Consider the following 15,529-nt stretch of genomic DNA (forward strand, 5'->3'; position numbering starts at 1 on the left):
TAGCACTGCCCAGGCAGCCCCTTTTCGACACTGGTGCATCGTGGGAAGATTTGCCTGGCGAGCTGGCCTCGGCCACGGCGTGTGTGCCTCGCGTGTTTTGGCGACAGTGGTCCAGACAGCCCCGGGGGCCGGATCGGGGCGCCGTCCACACCCACAAGTGCCAGGGCCAGGACGAAGTGCGGACACTCCGCGCTGGCCGCGACACGGAGCGACACGAATCCCCTCCAGCAGCCAGCCAGGCAGGCAGCCAGGCAGGCAGCCAGGCAGGCAGCCAGGCAGGCAGCCAAGCGCGACGCACAGGGGGAAGGGGAGGGGAGGGAGGGTAGTCACTTTGAAACCCACACCTTTGCTCACTGCGAACCGCCACGCAACGCCGCGCGACCGCCATCAAACGCGCAGCGCGGATTTTCGAGATTCGAACCCGCGACCCCCGGCTCCGGGCGCGGGCGCGCTGACCACTGCGCCACGGGGCAGAGGCCGCAGACGACGTTATCGCCGGCATCTGGTCCGTTCGGCGTGGATTGGCCCAGATGACGCAACGGCCTCCTCCCTCCCACGCCGCGGTGGTCCACTGCGGACGCCTGTCCGGCACTCCAGCAGCGCGACTTGCATTGTCCTTGCCGAGCTCCTCGCCTGCATTCGCTGCATTGGCCACGGCAGCCAAACGCGAAGCACCGCGAAGCAGGCGGAACCGCCGGGACACTCGTTTTCGTTTTATCACATCGTGGCGCAACGCCGGCAACGCCATAACGCAACGGGACGGAGAAAGCCCGGAGCCATGAGTCTCTCCACGAGGCTCTCCAAGAGGCTCTCTAAGTGCAGGCCGGACACTGCTTGCTGGGCCTCTCCACGAGGCTCTCCACGAGGCTCTCCACGAGGCTCCTCTCTACGAGCTGGCGGGACACTGCTGGGCCTCTCTGCGGCCGCGCGAGGACGCACACCCTCCTCTCCAACGAGGCCCTGCCGCTGCCCAGGTTGTCCAGACTCCGATGCCATCGGCTGCCATCATCGACGCGACTTGCCGGCCGGCCTGGGGCGTTCCCTGGGGCGTTCCCTGCGGGCAGTTCCGGGAATGCCTGGAATTCCTGGAACGGCGAACGCGGCGCGACTTTGCCGAACTGCCCCCCACCCCTTTGAACCCGCCACAGCCTCGGCCGGCCTCTTTTTGCCTCTTCCAGCGCGACCCCTTCAAAATTACCCGCCCGGGATTGGATTACCCGCTTACCCCATCCCGGGCGGCACACTGCACGCCGCGCCGCGCGGTGCGCCAAGGTGGGGCTGATTACATTGTTCCATCAAGTTCCACCCCGTGACGGCCGTGGCGGCCGTGGCGGCCGTGCCTCGGGATCACGAGAGAGCTCGGCGGGCGAGCTAAGGCCCCCGTCAACCCCGAGACATGTGTGGCGGCTAGCGGGGCGTGGGGGAGGTGGCGCTAATGCCGCGGCGATTACAGTGCTGACGCGACGCCGCCTGTCAGTTCCGAATGCGACTACGGCCCGGGTTCGCGTCCCGTCGTCGCCACCGGCCCGAAAAAAAGAACAAAACCTGCGCGCTACAAAATTTGATCCCAGCAAGCCGCTCCCCAGCGCGTGGCGCCATCAGCATCAGGGCCTCGGCGGCCTCGAGGGAGAGGTCGCGCCACCGCAAGTGCATTTGCACTGCACTGGCCGCCACCCCGATTGGGGGCCGTGCGGGTCGCGCTGCAGGCCGCGGTGCAGGTGGGGGCGTTGGTCACCGCCAGCCCGGCCTGTCCGCCCCGTCAGCCCCGTCCCCCGGGGACAAACAAAACAGCCCCGCCGCAAACCGGGCGCGCCCCAAGCCCCACGCCCCGCGCGCACGCCAACCAAACGCACAAAAACTGACAACAACGGACGGGTGGAGTACACTTGTATGGGGGCGAACCAGTCAAACGGGAAAGGTGTTTCAAGGTGTGGTGGGAACTTCTAAAATCCAAAACGTCGTTCGCCGTGTCAGCCAGCCAGCCAGCCAGCCGCCCTGGGGCAGGTGTTGGCGTCCCCGGTGTAGCGCCCACAGTTATACAATACCGTGCAACCCGAGTGGCGCGCGGTGCGGCGCGGTGCGGCGCCGTGGCGCCAGCGAGCCAACACTCCCAGGCAGTCCCCACCCCACCGTAATTTTCTAATTACATTCGCGACCGCGGCCATCCCAGGGCGCCACTATCGCGCGGTCCCTTCAGGCATTGGCCAACGAGAGGGCAATCCGGGGGGAGGGCCGTCCCCGAGCGAGCGGCGAGGGAAACAAAAACCGAAAGAAAACACAACAAAAACAAAAGGCCGCGGAGAGGCAGAGCCAAACAGTGATTCGTATTCATCCATTCCCGAACCCTACTCATCGCCTCGCTGTGTATCTCCAGCCGGTCCGGGCCCAGCCTCCAGTACCCGGTTCCCCCGCGGGTCCCCCTGGGTCCCCCCGCGACTCGCGCTGATCCAACCGGGTTCGACGCCGCGGCGGTCGCGGGTCCCGTCTGACCAGAAAGCAGGACCGCAGGACCCGGTCCGGGCGGTGGCACACCGTAGGCACACCGCGTGGAACCTGCTGGCCAGGCATCAGCCAGCATCAGCCAGGGCGTGGTGCGAGCGCGAGCATCGGCGTAGCAAGGCGCACAGTGGGACAGAAGGGACTGTGAGGCGTAGCAAGAGTCCCTCGCTCTGAAGCCGGTGGCGGGGCTGCCAGCGGCAGGACTGCCAAGCAGTAGGACGCGTTCCAAGTTCCGACGCGGGAAGAAAAGGCAGTGACTGTTACAATGGACGAGCATTCAACTTCTCTCATTCTGCGAATCTGCGAATGGCAGTCGTGTCCGCCACCTGGGACACCAGCACACTGGGACTGGGACACTGGGACGCACACACAGGCCGGATTACTATGAAAGCAGGCGGGGGCCGCGCCTAAACCAAAATTGACTCGGTTTCCGAGTTCCATTTCGGCCGCACTTTTACAGTGTAACGAGTGTCTTAAGGTGTCCGGCGCACTGCAAGCGGGCGGATTATCGTAACAAGTGCCGGCCAGCGACGCCACGCCGTCCACCGCCCCAAGGTGAATGAGCTGAGAGAGGGTGGCCGTGTCGGCCGTGTCGCCGGGCAGACTCTGCCGAGGCGAGGCGAGGCGTGGCGTGGCGTGGCGGGGTGGGGCATCTGGAACACATGTGGCCGCACTGGTGCCACGCACTGACAAACAGAGGAGGCATTCCGAGCAAAAAGGGGTTCCGGGGGGCTGCCCCCGCGCCCCGCCCCGCCCCGCCCCGCCTCGCCCCGCCGCGCCCCTGCCCTTGGCCCGCCGGGTCCAGACAGCCGCGGCACACAACGGGGCCGTCACTAAAATAGAACGCCACCCCCGGCGGCGCTGGCGGCGCTGGCCTCGGCGTTGCCAGATGGGGGAGCGCGAGGCGACGCGAGGCGGGGCGAGGCGGGGCGAGGCGGGGCGAGGCTCGACGGCAAAGCCAAGGCAAGGCGTGGCAAGGCGTGGCAAGGCGTGGCCAAGCGGCGCGGTTTCAGTGTCTCAGTCTTCTCAGTGCCTCGCCTCCCCGTCGCCGCGTGTCGCCGCCGGGCCGCGACCGACAGTCGGACACCAACACGCTCGGCGACGGCCCCCGCCGCGGCGCGGTCCACATTGAAATCCAAGCGGCCAAGTGTCCACGCCCCGCCGCGGGCCGCCGGCCTTAGGCACGGTCCCCTAGGTCACTTTCTCCCAATAATGCGAGCAGTGAATGCACAACGCTGCACACATTCACACACACACGTGTAGGAGCGCCTTCACACACACACACACAGCGACACGATTGTGTCTGTCGGCAGGGTCGCGACACGGTCATGAACCAAGCGGCCGCTGGCTTCGCTTCGCTTCCAGAGAGAGACTTTCCCGGAATGTCCGCGTGTCCGCTCCAGCCGCTCCAGTTGCGCTATCGCTACACGGCGCTGGAGCGACAGATGCGCACGCAAAGTCGTGACCCACTTGGCGACGCCCTGCTCTTCATTTCACCGCCGCCAGCAGACCGATTCCGAGAGTCGTCGCTCTGTCTCTCTCGCACTCACGGGGCGTCCCGTATAGGTGCGAGAGAGACAGAGCGAGAGAACAGCGCTTTCATCGCTGTAAAGTGCAGCATTTTTGGCAAAGCACTCCGCATGCACACTGCACTGGCTCCACCGCGTCCGCAGCGTCCGCCGTGTCGCAGGGCTGCTTGAGATGCTGCAGGCGCACTGCACTGCTGCAGGGGGGAAGGGGGGAGGGGACCAGGATCGACAGAACGTCATGCGCACAGTGGGCCAGAAGACCGGCAGAGGCGGCCAAAACTCTAGACGCGATTTGAGCTGCTGCAGAGCCGCTAAACGGGACTCGAACCGAGCGCGTGACCCCACCAACGGATTCCTCGTTCGGAGAGCAATCCATTGTCGGGGTCACACGTTCGGTTCGGGTCCGAAGGACCCGAAGGACCGCAGCCTGGCCTTTCGTCTCTCGACGTCTTTACCGTGTCGTCCCGACGGCCGCGGAGTTATGCAGCGCGTTTTTACAGCAAGTGCGTCGTAAGCCCGGCATGGCCCGGCGACACGGAGAGCCATCCGCCGCCGCCATCGCCACCCCATCAGACGCCACCGGGACGGTCCGGGACGGTCCCCGCCGACGCGGTAAAACCGGCAATGCGGCCGCATTTAGTGCGTTGAATGTGGGGAGTTGTCCCCCCTCCTCGGTTCTCAGACGGGCCATCAATCGATTGCCCTTCGAACGAGGAACCGTTGATATGCGTTTGATTCCGTGGACTTCAGAGTCCAAAGCGCGTCAAGAGTTTCCTCCGCCGGGTCATCTGCTTCTGTCTGCCGAGCGTGCGGCTCCGGACTGTACCGCACAATCTGCTGGCCGAGCCCGTCTGTCTGTCTGTCTGTCTGTCTGTCTGTCTGTCTGTCTGTCTGTCCGTCCGTCCGTCCGTCCGGCAGGCCGACTGGAGACACGACAGCACAAAGGTCGCCGATATCCTTCCGAGAGCGATGACGTCACGGCCCGATAAGCAGTTCTAATGCAGCCGAGTGACAAAACCCGAAAGCAACGGGACACTGCCGGCCGTGCCGCGCCACTGTGGCGGGCGGTACGATGCGCCGTACGCAGGGCGGCGATGTCGGTTCCGTTCGGGTGTTCGGGTCGACGCGGCTACGCGGCGTGTCCTTCGGGTCTTCGGCTTCGGCGCTGTGCTCCGCGCGACGCCCCGCACGCGGCCCGCCCAGACAACAACACATTTTCGGATCGCACGTGCACACACGCGGCAACACGGTGGTGTGTTGGGGCACGGATCGGACCGCCACTGTGAAGCCTGCCAGCCTGCCAGGACCAGTGGCGCGGCAGCGGGGGAGAGGCCCGGCGGGGCCCGAGCCACCACACGCTGAAAAAGACGCCCCACGCGGATATCTCGGCGAGCGTTACAAGCCCGACGCGACGGCACTCTAGACGCGTTGTGAGCTCCAGAATCGCTAAACAGGACTCGAACCGAGCGAGTGACCCCACCAATGGATTCCTCGTCCGGAGAGCAATCCATTGGTGGGATCGTGGGATCACACGTTCGGTTCGCGTCCCGTTTAGCTCCCGGCCGGTGCTTCCGGGCGAATCAAGCGGTTCTGGAATTCGGGTGGCGGTGAGGGCCTCGCGGTGCCGCCAGCACGCGCCGGCACCACAACAAGGTGTTGCGCAAGGCGGCGACCACGGCGGCGACGCGGCCGCCAAATCACCAAAGCCGTCCCGCGGCCCGCGGCGTCATCACATCGCGGCGCGTCCACTCGCCACCACCACCACCAGGCGGCGTCATCGCGCTCGTCTCCAGACGTCGTCTTCGTCGCTCTGTCTCTCTCGCACCCAGCCCGTAATGTCGAAATAATGAACAGTGCGACTTCGACCTCGGCCCGGGCGACCCGGCCAGCGGCGACACACGCGGAAGAAGACCAAGCAGGTCGCCAGTCCGGGAGCCACCGGCGAAAACAAAACGAGTGCTGGAGGAGAGGGAGGGGAGAGATAGATAACCAGCTGGATCGGAGCCGCGCCGCTCTGCAGCTCATAAGGGTCCCGCGGCGTCGACCCGAAAGCACCGCGCCCATTTCGGAAATCCGTCAGCAGGAATCCCGCTTTCCTTCTGAGTCACCGCGAGGGCGCCTCGTCTAGCTATCCTTGTCTGGCAGCCGGTAGCAGTACCAGCCTGGTTATCTCGCTCGCGTTGTCGAACCCGATTCCGGGCCTACAACGCGGTGTTGACGCTGCAAACAAAAACACGGCTGGGCTGCCAGCCCCGGCGGGGCGGCTCGGCGCGGTGCACTCTCTAGGCCGTGGCTGCCAGCTCGGGCCGGCCGCGCGAGCAGACGCTCAATTAGGCCCGCACGCCACTGTAATGGCCTGCAAACGTCTGTAAGACTCTGTAAGCGCACCGTAAGTGCGAGTGGGTGGCTGCCAGCCCGTCTGTCCGGCCTGTCCGGCCGCACTTCCCACGGACCGAGCAGCCATCCAGCAGCCCGCCGATAGCGGAGGCGGTCCCGTCGGGGTTCAGCAGCATCACGACAGCAGCATCGCGATACCGCGATACCGGGGGCTGGGCTATTGCCGTCCGCAGCAGCAGACTCATTCCGAGAGTCGCTTTCGTCGCTCTGTCTCTCCCGCACTCACGGGGCGTCCCTGGTGGGTGCGAGAGAGACAGCACCTTTCCGAGTCGGCCTGCAGGGCCGGCAGGCTGCGCGATAGTGCTCCGGCTCGCCAAGGCCGCCGTCGTCTCCTCCACCAGCAGCGCTTTCTCTGGCGAGGCCCTCGCGAGGGGCTCCAAGACGGACAATCGGGGATCTTCACTGTCCGGCACCACTCCGCCACGTCCACCTCAGGGGTGGCCGTCAGAGGAGGCCGCCCCGGGGCCCGGCCAGCTCGCCGTCATGGTCCGAGACCCCGCGTGAATGAACACACAGCTTGCCGCGCGCTGCGCGGTGGCCCCGCACTTGCAGCCGGGACTGTACTGGTCTGGCCTGCTGCTGCCTGCTCTGCAGCAAGGCATGGCGAAGCAGGCCAAGTCGAAGATGGGGAGCCTCGCTCGGCCGAGGCGGGCTGGGCTGCGGCTCGACGGCTGCTGGGGTTTCCAAAGGCTGGCAGGCAAGGGTCCCCTCCCCTCCCTTCCCCTCGCCGCCGCGCCCCGCCCTCTCGGCTACACTCGAAAAACCAGACAGCTGCCGCAGCGCGCCGCCACGCCGCGCCACGCCGCGCAACGAGAATCCTCAATCCGCACATTGTCTGGAATGTGGCCGAGGCCGTGCAGGCCGCGGCCGAGCCTAGCCTGGCAAGCCCTGCAGCACCCGGTTTAGCTTACTCCAACCGCTTCAAGCTCCCCCTCCGCGTCGACGTTGCGCCCTCCGAACCAAACACAGACCGCCGCCGCCCACTCCACCGCGTGGCCGTCACACTGTGACAGCGTGACACCCGTCACGCTTGCGTCACGTTGTCACGCGAGGCGGTGCGATACTTTCCATTGCCGGCCACTGGAGCGTCGTACAGTGCTCGCACGCTCCATTGCCTGGAGTCCAGTCGCTCGCGTCACCACTGCCAAAGTGGCCGGCGAAAGGCACACTGCACAGTGGATCAGAAGACCGGTGGAGGCGGCCAAAACTCTAGACGCGTTTTGAGCTCCAGAGTCGCTAAACAGGACTCGAACCGAGCGTGTGACCCCACCAATGGATTGCTCGTTCGGAGAGCAATCGTTTGGTGGGGTCGCGTCCTGGGTTTTGGCCGCCTCCACCGGTCTTCTGGCCCACTGTGAGACTGCCTCGAGGTCGACGGACTAGCGGCCGCCAAGACGCATTTCGGCGTCATTGAGGCTCCCTCCACTTCGGCAGTCCAAGAGGCGTAAGCGCAGCGACAAAGTGCGTCGTTTCTCCAGCCAGCTTGCGGCGAGGCGCATTTCCAGCGCCTCTTCCAGTGTGCCATTCCGCGCGTCGCTTGTTCTTCCGTGACACAGTAACATGGAAGCACGGCGAAGCACGCGTCCGACACCAACGAGGCCGAGAGCGCCGTGCGCGCCGTGCGCGCCGAGGGACGCCTCGTGGGTCGTGGCGGGGCGGCGCGGGGCGGCGCGGGGCGGCGCGGGGCGACCGTACACACGGCAGCTGGAGCGTGCCGCTGGAGCCAGGATCAAGGATACGCCGCCAAGGATACGCTCTCTCCGTCCGTCCTAACCTCACCGCGCCTCGCTTCCGAGACGCGCCGGCAGAGATACTTACAGGGTAATACATCCCTTGAGGAGGAAGAAAAAAGGCTCCTGACCCCCACAGTTTGGAAGCTTTTGTGGGACTGTTAGAACATAAAATTCCGCTGCCGGCTGGCTGCGTGCTGCGTCGGGTGCGCTCGCGGTGGAAATCCAATCCAAGCGGCGCGCGCGGTCTGCTCTTCTGCCTCAGTATTCCAGTGTACCAACACCAAGCACAACACACTGCACTCGCGTACGCGCGGCTCGCAAAGCGCAAAGCGTCTAGCGCGGTCTAGCGCAGGGCGTCTAGGGACGTCGAACTTGGCGGAACGCGCGGCTCTGCAGTACGCCCTCCCCGCTGCTCGGTCGAGTTGCTACTGACTGACGAGCCGAGCCGAGCCGAGAGAGTCGAGCCGAGCGGCCGAGGGAGCCGAGCCGAGGCGAGCCGAACAGCTTCGGGCCCCTTCGGGCGGCGGCTCGGCTACGCTAGGCTACGCTCGGCGCGGCATGGCTGCGGGATTGCCTGCCCTCTCCGGCCAGGGCTGCCGTAGGCTGCCGGGGCCAGCGGGCCGGCGGGGCCGCTGCGGGGCCGGGGGCAGCAGTGCGAGGGGCGGATCTACCCCGGCTCGGCTCGGCTCGTCACAACGCCCCTTCCCTTGTGGCCTAGAGGGAGAGCCCACCGGGCCCAACGGGCCCACCGGCAGCGGAGAGGTCCACGGGGCGGTCCACGGCCCACGGGGTGGACAGGCTGCTCGCAAACAAAAGAGGCTCTTGAAACTTGGCTAATTGACTTAGAGGATCTTGCTTTGGCGATTCAAGACGCAGCCGGGCGGCCGTCGGTTCCTCCAGTCTCTCCGGCCGGGGCGAGGCAGGGCAACCGAGGCGGCAAACCCGGGCCGGGGCGCGCCTAACAAGCTGCACAGTGACCCCCGGAAAAGAAGCCCGTGAGTCCCCCAACCGCCACACAGTGGGCAAGAAGAACGGTGGAGGCGGTCAAAACACTAGACGCGTTTTGAGCTCCAGAGTCGCTAAGCGGGGCTCGAACCGAACGTGTGACCCCACCAATGGATTCCTCGTTCGGAGAGCAATCCATTGGTGGGGTCACACGTTTGGTTCGAGTCCTATTCAGCGACACCAGAGCTCAAAACGCGTCCGGGATTTCGGCCGCCGCCGCCGGTCCACTGGCCCACTGTGCGCCGCTCAGTTTACGGACGCTCCCTTCCTCCAAACCGCGCCAACGACGCCGAGGCGCGTCGGCCCTCTCGCCGCGCTGCGGTGCTGCGGTGCTGCGGTACGCTGCGGGAGCGCGGGGACGACGCAGACGGAGGCGCCATCTAGCGGCGGCGGCCGCAACCATGCCGTGCGCCGCGCCGCGACTGGCGGGAGATTTGAAAAAAGTTGGCAGCGCGCGGCGCGCTTCTCCGAACGGACGGGGGCCCCGCAGGATTGCCTCGAAACTCGGAGCAACGACTTAAAGTTTCAGGAAAAGTGTGCTGTATTGTATTCCCGGCGGAGCGGCCGATGGCATCATTCGGGTCCGTTCCGCGAAGCGAAAACAAACAACAACAACAACAACAAACGAGGCCCACGGCGGCAATTAGTTAAGCGTGCCGTGACGCGTGGTCCCTCACTGTTAGCGACGGCGCGCTAAACGGGACGCCGCGGCGACGCCCCGCGCCCGACGACCGCTTAGCGGGCGCTTAGCGGGCGCTTAGCGGGCGCTTAGCGGGCGCTTAGCGGGCGCTTAACGTTGAGGTGGTCAAGCACACCTGTCCGCGCGCCGGGCGCCGCGCACGCCGCCCAGGGAGGCCGTAGGCCTTGCCGTAGGCACGCCGCCTGTTGAGTGGGAAGACCTCCAAGGCCCGCACGGCCCGCACGGCCCGCAAGCCGAGTGCTTTCGATCGGACGAGTCAGGGCTTAGTCGACCAAACGGCGCACACTACACCATGAAGTGCCGCGCCAACACGACGGACAAAACCTTGAACACACACACACACGCAGTAAAAATATAAAATAAAAATGTTTGAATGATTCAGAAAGATTTTACGGATGGCAGTATCACTTTCACTGCTCATACACGTGTGCGCGAGGCAACGGCGCGTTTTTGTCTCACGGTTTAACCATGCGCCAAAAAAAATGTGTTTTCTTTCTGAATATTGAATTAAGTGTAACCGTCTGCCTTCCCTTTTACACCGGCGGCACGGCGACGCGGCGGCGGGGCCCGCTAGGCGCAGCACCATTACCACCACGACGGCGGGGCTGTGCCGCCGGCTGCGCGCGCGCCAGCGCGAGCAAAGGCTATGAAAATTTTAGAAGGCGCTGTCAGGTGCGTTTAGAGGCCGGTGGGGAAGGGAAAGAGAACACGGAACGGAAAGTTGCCGCAAACTCACTGCCTTTGAAAAAAGCAACGTGCCCCTCCCCTTCCCCCGGCGGGGCGCAAGACTGCTTAGCGCGCATTGCCCCCCCCCTTCCCTGTCATTGTCGCCGGACACTACTTAGCGCCCCCCATTACGCGACAAGAGTCTCTCCTGCTCTTCCTCGCAACTTTTTTTATTTCTTTTTTTAAAATTTTTTTGCGGGACAATTATCACCCTTCCGACACTACAGCAGCCCGATGGAAGGCAGTGCGTAAATAAGACTCCTCACAATGGACGCCCGCCGCGGCCGGTGCGTCCATTCGCATTCATTCGCCCATTCACCGAGGGAGGGATTCCATTTTTCATCCGGCGTCTGCCACCCTTCACTCATTAGACCCGGCGCCCACCCTCGTGGCAAAAAGGAGGGGAGGGGGAGGGCGCGGAAGGAGGGGAGGGGAAGGGGCGAGAGTGCGAAAGGAAGGGAGGGGAAGGGGGAGGGAGCGAAAGGAGGGGAGGGGAAGGGTTGGCGGGGAGGAGGTCGCGTACTTAAACACGGAGAGACGGGACATTTTACGGAAAAATAGGGCAGGGCGCAGCGGCAGCATAAAGCTTTTCTGATGGCACGGCGGAGAGCACGAGGAGAAGGAGGACGCGAGGAAGGACAAGGAGACACGGAGGAAGGGGAGAGAAAGAGATAAAAGGCGGCACCGAGGTGCTGATGAAGAAAAGGGATTGTTCCAGGGCGGGGCGGCGGGGGTCACGTGACGGCCGCACGTACCGCGGTGATGCCCGTCACGGCCTCGTCCGGGACGGCCTCGTCCGGGACGGCCTCGTCCGGGACGGCCGGCCGGACCAATCTGCCAAATCTTTGCCGGCGGGGACGACGACGCCGAGGCCGCCGTCGACGTCGTCCGGGACGCGACCGCCATCGCGCACGTCGCGCGTCCCTCCGGGGTCTTCCCCTCCCCTCCCCCCGCTCCGCGCCGAGACGCCGAGGCGGCGCGAAATTATGTTCCCCGGAATTGCGACGTGGAGCTGAGCGAGGCGCCGTTGGCGCTCCACGCCGCGCCACGCCGCGCCACGCGCGCCTCGCACGTCCTGTTGCTGCACGACAACTAGTGCGTCTCCGGGGACGGGGGCGATTAGCACCGCTTGACATGGCGTCGAGAAGAAGCAGGAGCGAGCGTGTTAACTATTCCACCCCCGGGGATAGGGATAGAGAGAGATGGGAGGCTCTATATCTATCCGCCCCCCTAGCGCGCCGCACGTTTCTCCTTTCGGGGCGCCACTGTAAAGAGCTGATCCATTATGGACGACCCCCGGGATGCGATGCGGACGCTGGGCGGGGCGGGGCGGGGCGGGGCGGGGCGGGGCGGGGCGGGGCGGGGCGGCAGGCGCCGTTCGAAAGCTGGTCGCGGATCTATTTCTGACTGTCCGAGAGTGCTTGGCATTGTTCGGGGGGCGTTCGCGGCACCAAATGAAAGCCCTTCCGTATTCAGTGGACGCGAAAAAAAAGAGAGAGACAGGGAAGAATGACACCGTCTCGTGTGTGTGTGTGTGTGTGTGTGTGTGTGTGTGTGTGTGTGTGTGTGTGTGCGCGCGCGCGCGTGTGCATGTGTGTGTTGCGCTTAGTGCTACAGAGTGAGGAAGCGACAGCCGAACGACAGATATAGATCGAGAGATGCACTGCGAAAAGATTAAAAGATTAAAAAGCCTTCGTAAAGTCAGATGCAAAAATTTTTGTTTTAAAAAAAATCGTACTGCATGTCAAACATCCCGTAAAAAATAATTTCTTTACACATTCTCTTCTTTTTCTTCCTCCTCCTTTCCCTCCTTCCCCCGGGATCGGGATGACAGAGCAGGGCAGAGACGTCACGTTCGGCAACTCTCAGCGTTTCGAGCCAATCTGGGTGCCGCGCCGCCGCGCTGCCGCGAGACGATGAAATGGACGAAACGGGCGGAATGGAGCCCCGCCGAGGCCCCAGCGCCCCGCTACACTGTGCCCCACTCCACTCCGGCAGCGGAGTGGCCAAAGGCCAAAATCAGATTCATTATGCACTGCAGAGAGAGAAAGTGGGTGGGCGCCACGCGGCCTTGCGGGCAAGCCGACAGTTTAGTTGGCAAAATGTTTTTATTGAGGGATTTGAAATTTAGAATATTCAAACAGACAGAGGACCGCAGAGGAGTAAATCAAAGACTCAGTTTCTGGACGTTTTCCATCCAAATTACGTGGGGCAAAGCAGAGCCCCCCATCCCACCAAGACAGAGGTCCACGATGCAGGAGCGCGATTCAGCGGTAATGATGTAGGATTTCTCTTACAGAAGCTACCACACTTTTGGGGTTTCTTGTTTTTCCCTCTCGGTCTCCTTGCCCCAGAAACTGGGTGTCGGATTCACGGAGAGGCGGGCGGGCAGGCCGAAGTAAGGGTGACAAAAAAGAAAGCCCCCTCGGAAGCCAATTTTCCGTGCAGCTTTATTCATAGCGCGCCTCGCCCCGCCTCGCCCCGCCCCGCCTCAAGAAAACCCGCCCGCGGCGCATCCAGGACCCACAGGATCCGCGGGCGGGACTAAGGATTTCCGATTGCGCTACTTTCCGTGCGAAGAATAAAGGAAACCGAGGAAGGAGGAAGAAAGAGAGGGAGAGAAAAGAGAAAGGGGGGGGGGGGGGCTTGCATCCTGGAGTAAGAGAGTAAGGGAAAGTCCCCGTGGCCGCGAGTACATCCCCGCACTGCTCGCCTTGAAATAGCTTGGACCGATCTTCCACGCTTTTCAGGTCGGTACGAGTAATGGCAAAGTACAGTACAGCGCACTAGTGCTTCCCTCTCCGGGAATCGGGCCGCCTGCCTGAGGCGGAGGTGGGGTGGAGGGACAGTCACACATAACGCGAAGCCCTGGAGGTGCGTCATATTGGCGCCGGGGGGTGGCTGGTTGTGACGGGGGCCAGTTAGTGGCTGCGTCTCTGATGGGGGTGTGGCGCTCTCGCTCCAGCCCCGCTCCAGCCCCGCTCCAGCCCCGCTCCAGCCTCGCTCCAGCCAAGCCGCCCGCACGCACTTCCCGTGACGAGGGACCACAAATCGGCCAAGTGGTGCGAGGCGGTCCCCTTTTGTAACCCCGTCCGCACCTTTCGAGCGCCCAGCGCCCCCCCCCCCCCTCCTCTCTCTCTCTCTCTCTCTCTCTCTCTCTCTCTCTCTCTCTCTCTCTCTCTCAGCATCGCTCCAGTCGCTCCAGCACCACTCCAAGTGTTGCCGTTTTGACGGCCCCCCGCACCAGCCAGCCAATCAATGGCCCCTGGAGCCGTGTCAAACAACAAACTACTCTCAGGGCGGCGGGCGAAAGAGGAAAGACCAAAAAGACCGTGCGCGGCGTCTTCAAACACACTTCAAGACTATTTTTTCGAGTTCAGCGCAAACAGATCGACGCGCGCTGCACTCACGCCGTGAGACTCATTTCCCTAAAAGGGCGAGCTGCATCTCTTTCCCGATTTCTCCTCTTCTCTGTGTGTCTTTTGCTGTTGTTTTGTTTTGCTCTTAAAGGGCGCTTCCTTCCATTGACGTCCGCATGCCGCCACGCGCTGTGCATCGCAGCATCGCACAACCGTGGCAGGTGACAGCGCGCGCGGCATCCCGGAATCACAGCACGGAGGGGGAGGAGGATTTCAGCAGGGAGGCGTGAACCACGGGGCGGGCGGCGGGCGGGCCTCAAAGCGGAGCACGCCGCAGCACACGCGGTACGCAGCGTACGCAGCCAGCCGGGACCAAACGGGGAACGCAGAACTGTACGTTTATTTGTTCATGGAGCGCCAGCGTCCCGCCCCGCCCCGCCTCCGTCCCGTGTGTTTACCATACCGAACTGGCGTGCTGGCCTGACCCACCCGGACGCCCGGCCCGGCCCGGCCTGCCTGGGTGAGCCCCTCAGCAGACCCATGCGCGCACCCTTTCGCGACACACAAACACACACACACACACACACAAACACACAAACACACACACACACACACACACACACACACACACAGCAAGACCGACAACAACGTGGTGTAGACGCCCCCCAACCCCCTTTCCTCGACAGCAATAGTGTACAGCAGAAACGGGGAATAACGTTTGCGAAAAAAAGAGTGTGGGAGAAGCGCGTCTCCGACGTTTTCGGTGCTCCATGCATGAACACACGAGCGCCGCCAGGCACATTTAAGGTGGTGTGTACGCACGCCGCCTCCGTGTGTGTGTGTGTGTGTGTGTGTGTGTGTGTGTGTGTGTGTGTGTGTTTGGTCGAGTGTGTATGTGTATGCGTGAGTACACGAACGATGTAGCCGCTCTCTGCACCTCTATACCCACCCCTAAGCCACGAGAGGCACGGAACACAGGCAGCAGTGCCTAGCAAGAAAGTTCCATTTGCCACGCGCGCGCTCACACAGACACGCACACACACACGCACACACACACACGAGAGCAAGTCGTTAGCGAAGAGCAAGTGCGGAATAAAGCATCCGCCAGTTGCGCGCGCAGCAAGCCGTGCAAGCCTCGGCAGCCTAGGCAGCCTCCCCCATCCGCTCCGCTTCCGAGTCCCCGAGTCTTCCGACACCAACTCCAAGAGCGCACCGTGACAGACAGAGGGCGACACCTGTCAGGTCGACCGACGGGCAAGCAGGCAGGCCTAGTGGAAGGCCGCCAGGCCGCAACCCCGGCCAAGTGCTGCACCGCTGCGCCACTGCATTGCACCGTGCACGTCGAGCATGCGCTGCAGCTCCGCCCCGGGGCCCTCCTTGGCGGTCTCCAGCGTGCTGTAAAGCGAGCCGACAGCGGCCCCGGCCCCACTCCGAAACGCGTCCCCTGCGACGTGATAGCTGCAAGGCACGAGTAAGATTGATTCCGCGGAGGGGATCCCCGAGATGGCCCCCCACACGGCTTTGACGCCCCAGCCAGGCAGCCAGGCAGGCAGGCAGGCAGGCAGACAGACAGCCAGCCAG

At 63.9% G+C, this 15,529-nt stretch overlaps 1 protein-coding gene across 34 annotated transcripts in view; it reads right to left on the minus strand.

Annotated features, from left to right (window-relative positions):
- Positions 1–15,529, minus strand: part of LOC117644419 (RNA binding protein fox-1 homolog 3-like) — a 177,527-nt gene that overhangs the window by 80,026 nt on the left and 81,972 nt on the right. For 5 of the 34 annotated variants that reach the window (XM_034383901.1, XM_034383900.1, XM_034383896.1 and 2 more), the window contains exon 1: positions 8,244–8,579. The exons of the other annotated variants lie outside the window; for them this stretch is intronic. In XM_034383901.1, coding sequence (XP_034239792.1) covers positions 8,244–8,255 — 12 coding nt within the window. In that variant the 5' untranslated portion in view covers positions 8,256–8,579. Of the gene's footprint in view, positions 1–8,243; positions 8,580–15,529 lie in introns of those variants that run through there. 34 annotated transcript variants of the gene reach the window in all.

This window comes from Thrips palmi, unplaced genomic scaffold (assembly GCF_012932325.1).
Source record: "Thrips palmi isolate BJ-2018 unplaced genomic scaffold, TpBJ-2018v1 HiC_scaffold_18, whole genome shotgun sequence".
Classification (NCBI taxonomy): domain Eukaryota; kingdom Metazoa; phylum Arthropoda; class Insecta; order Thysanoptera; family Thripidae; genus Thrips; species Thrips palmi.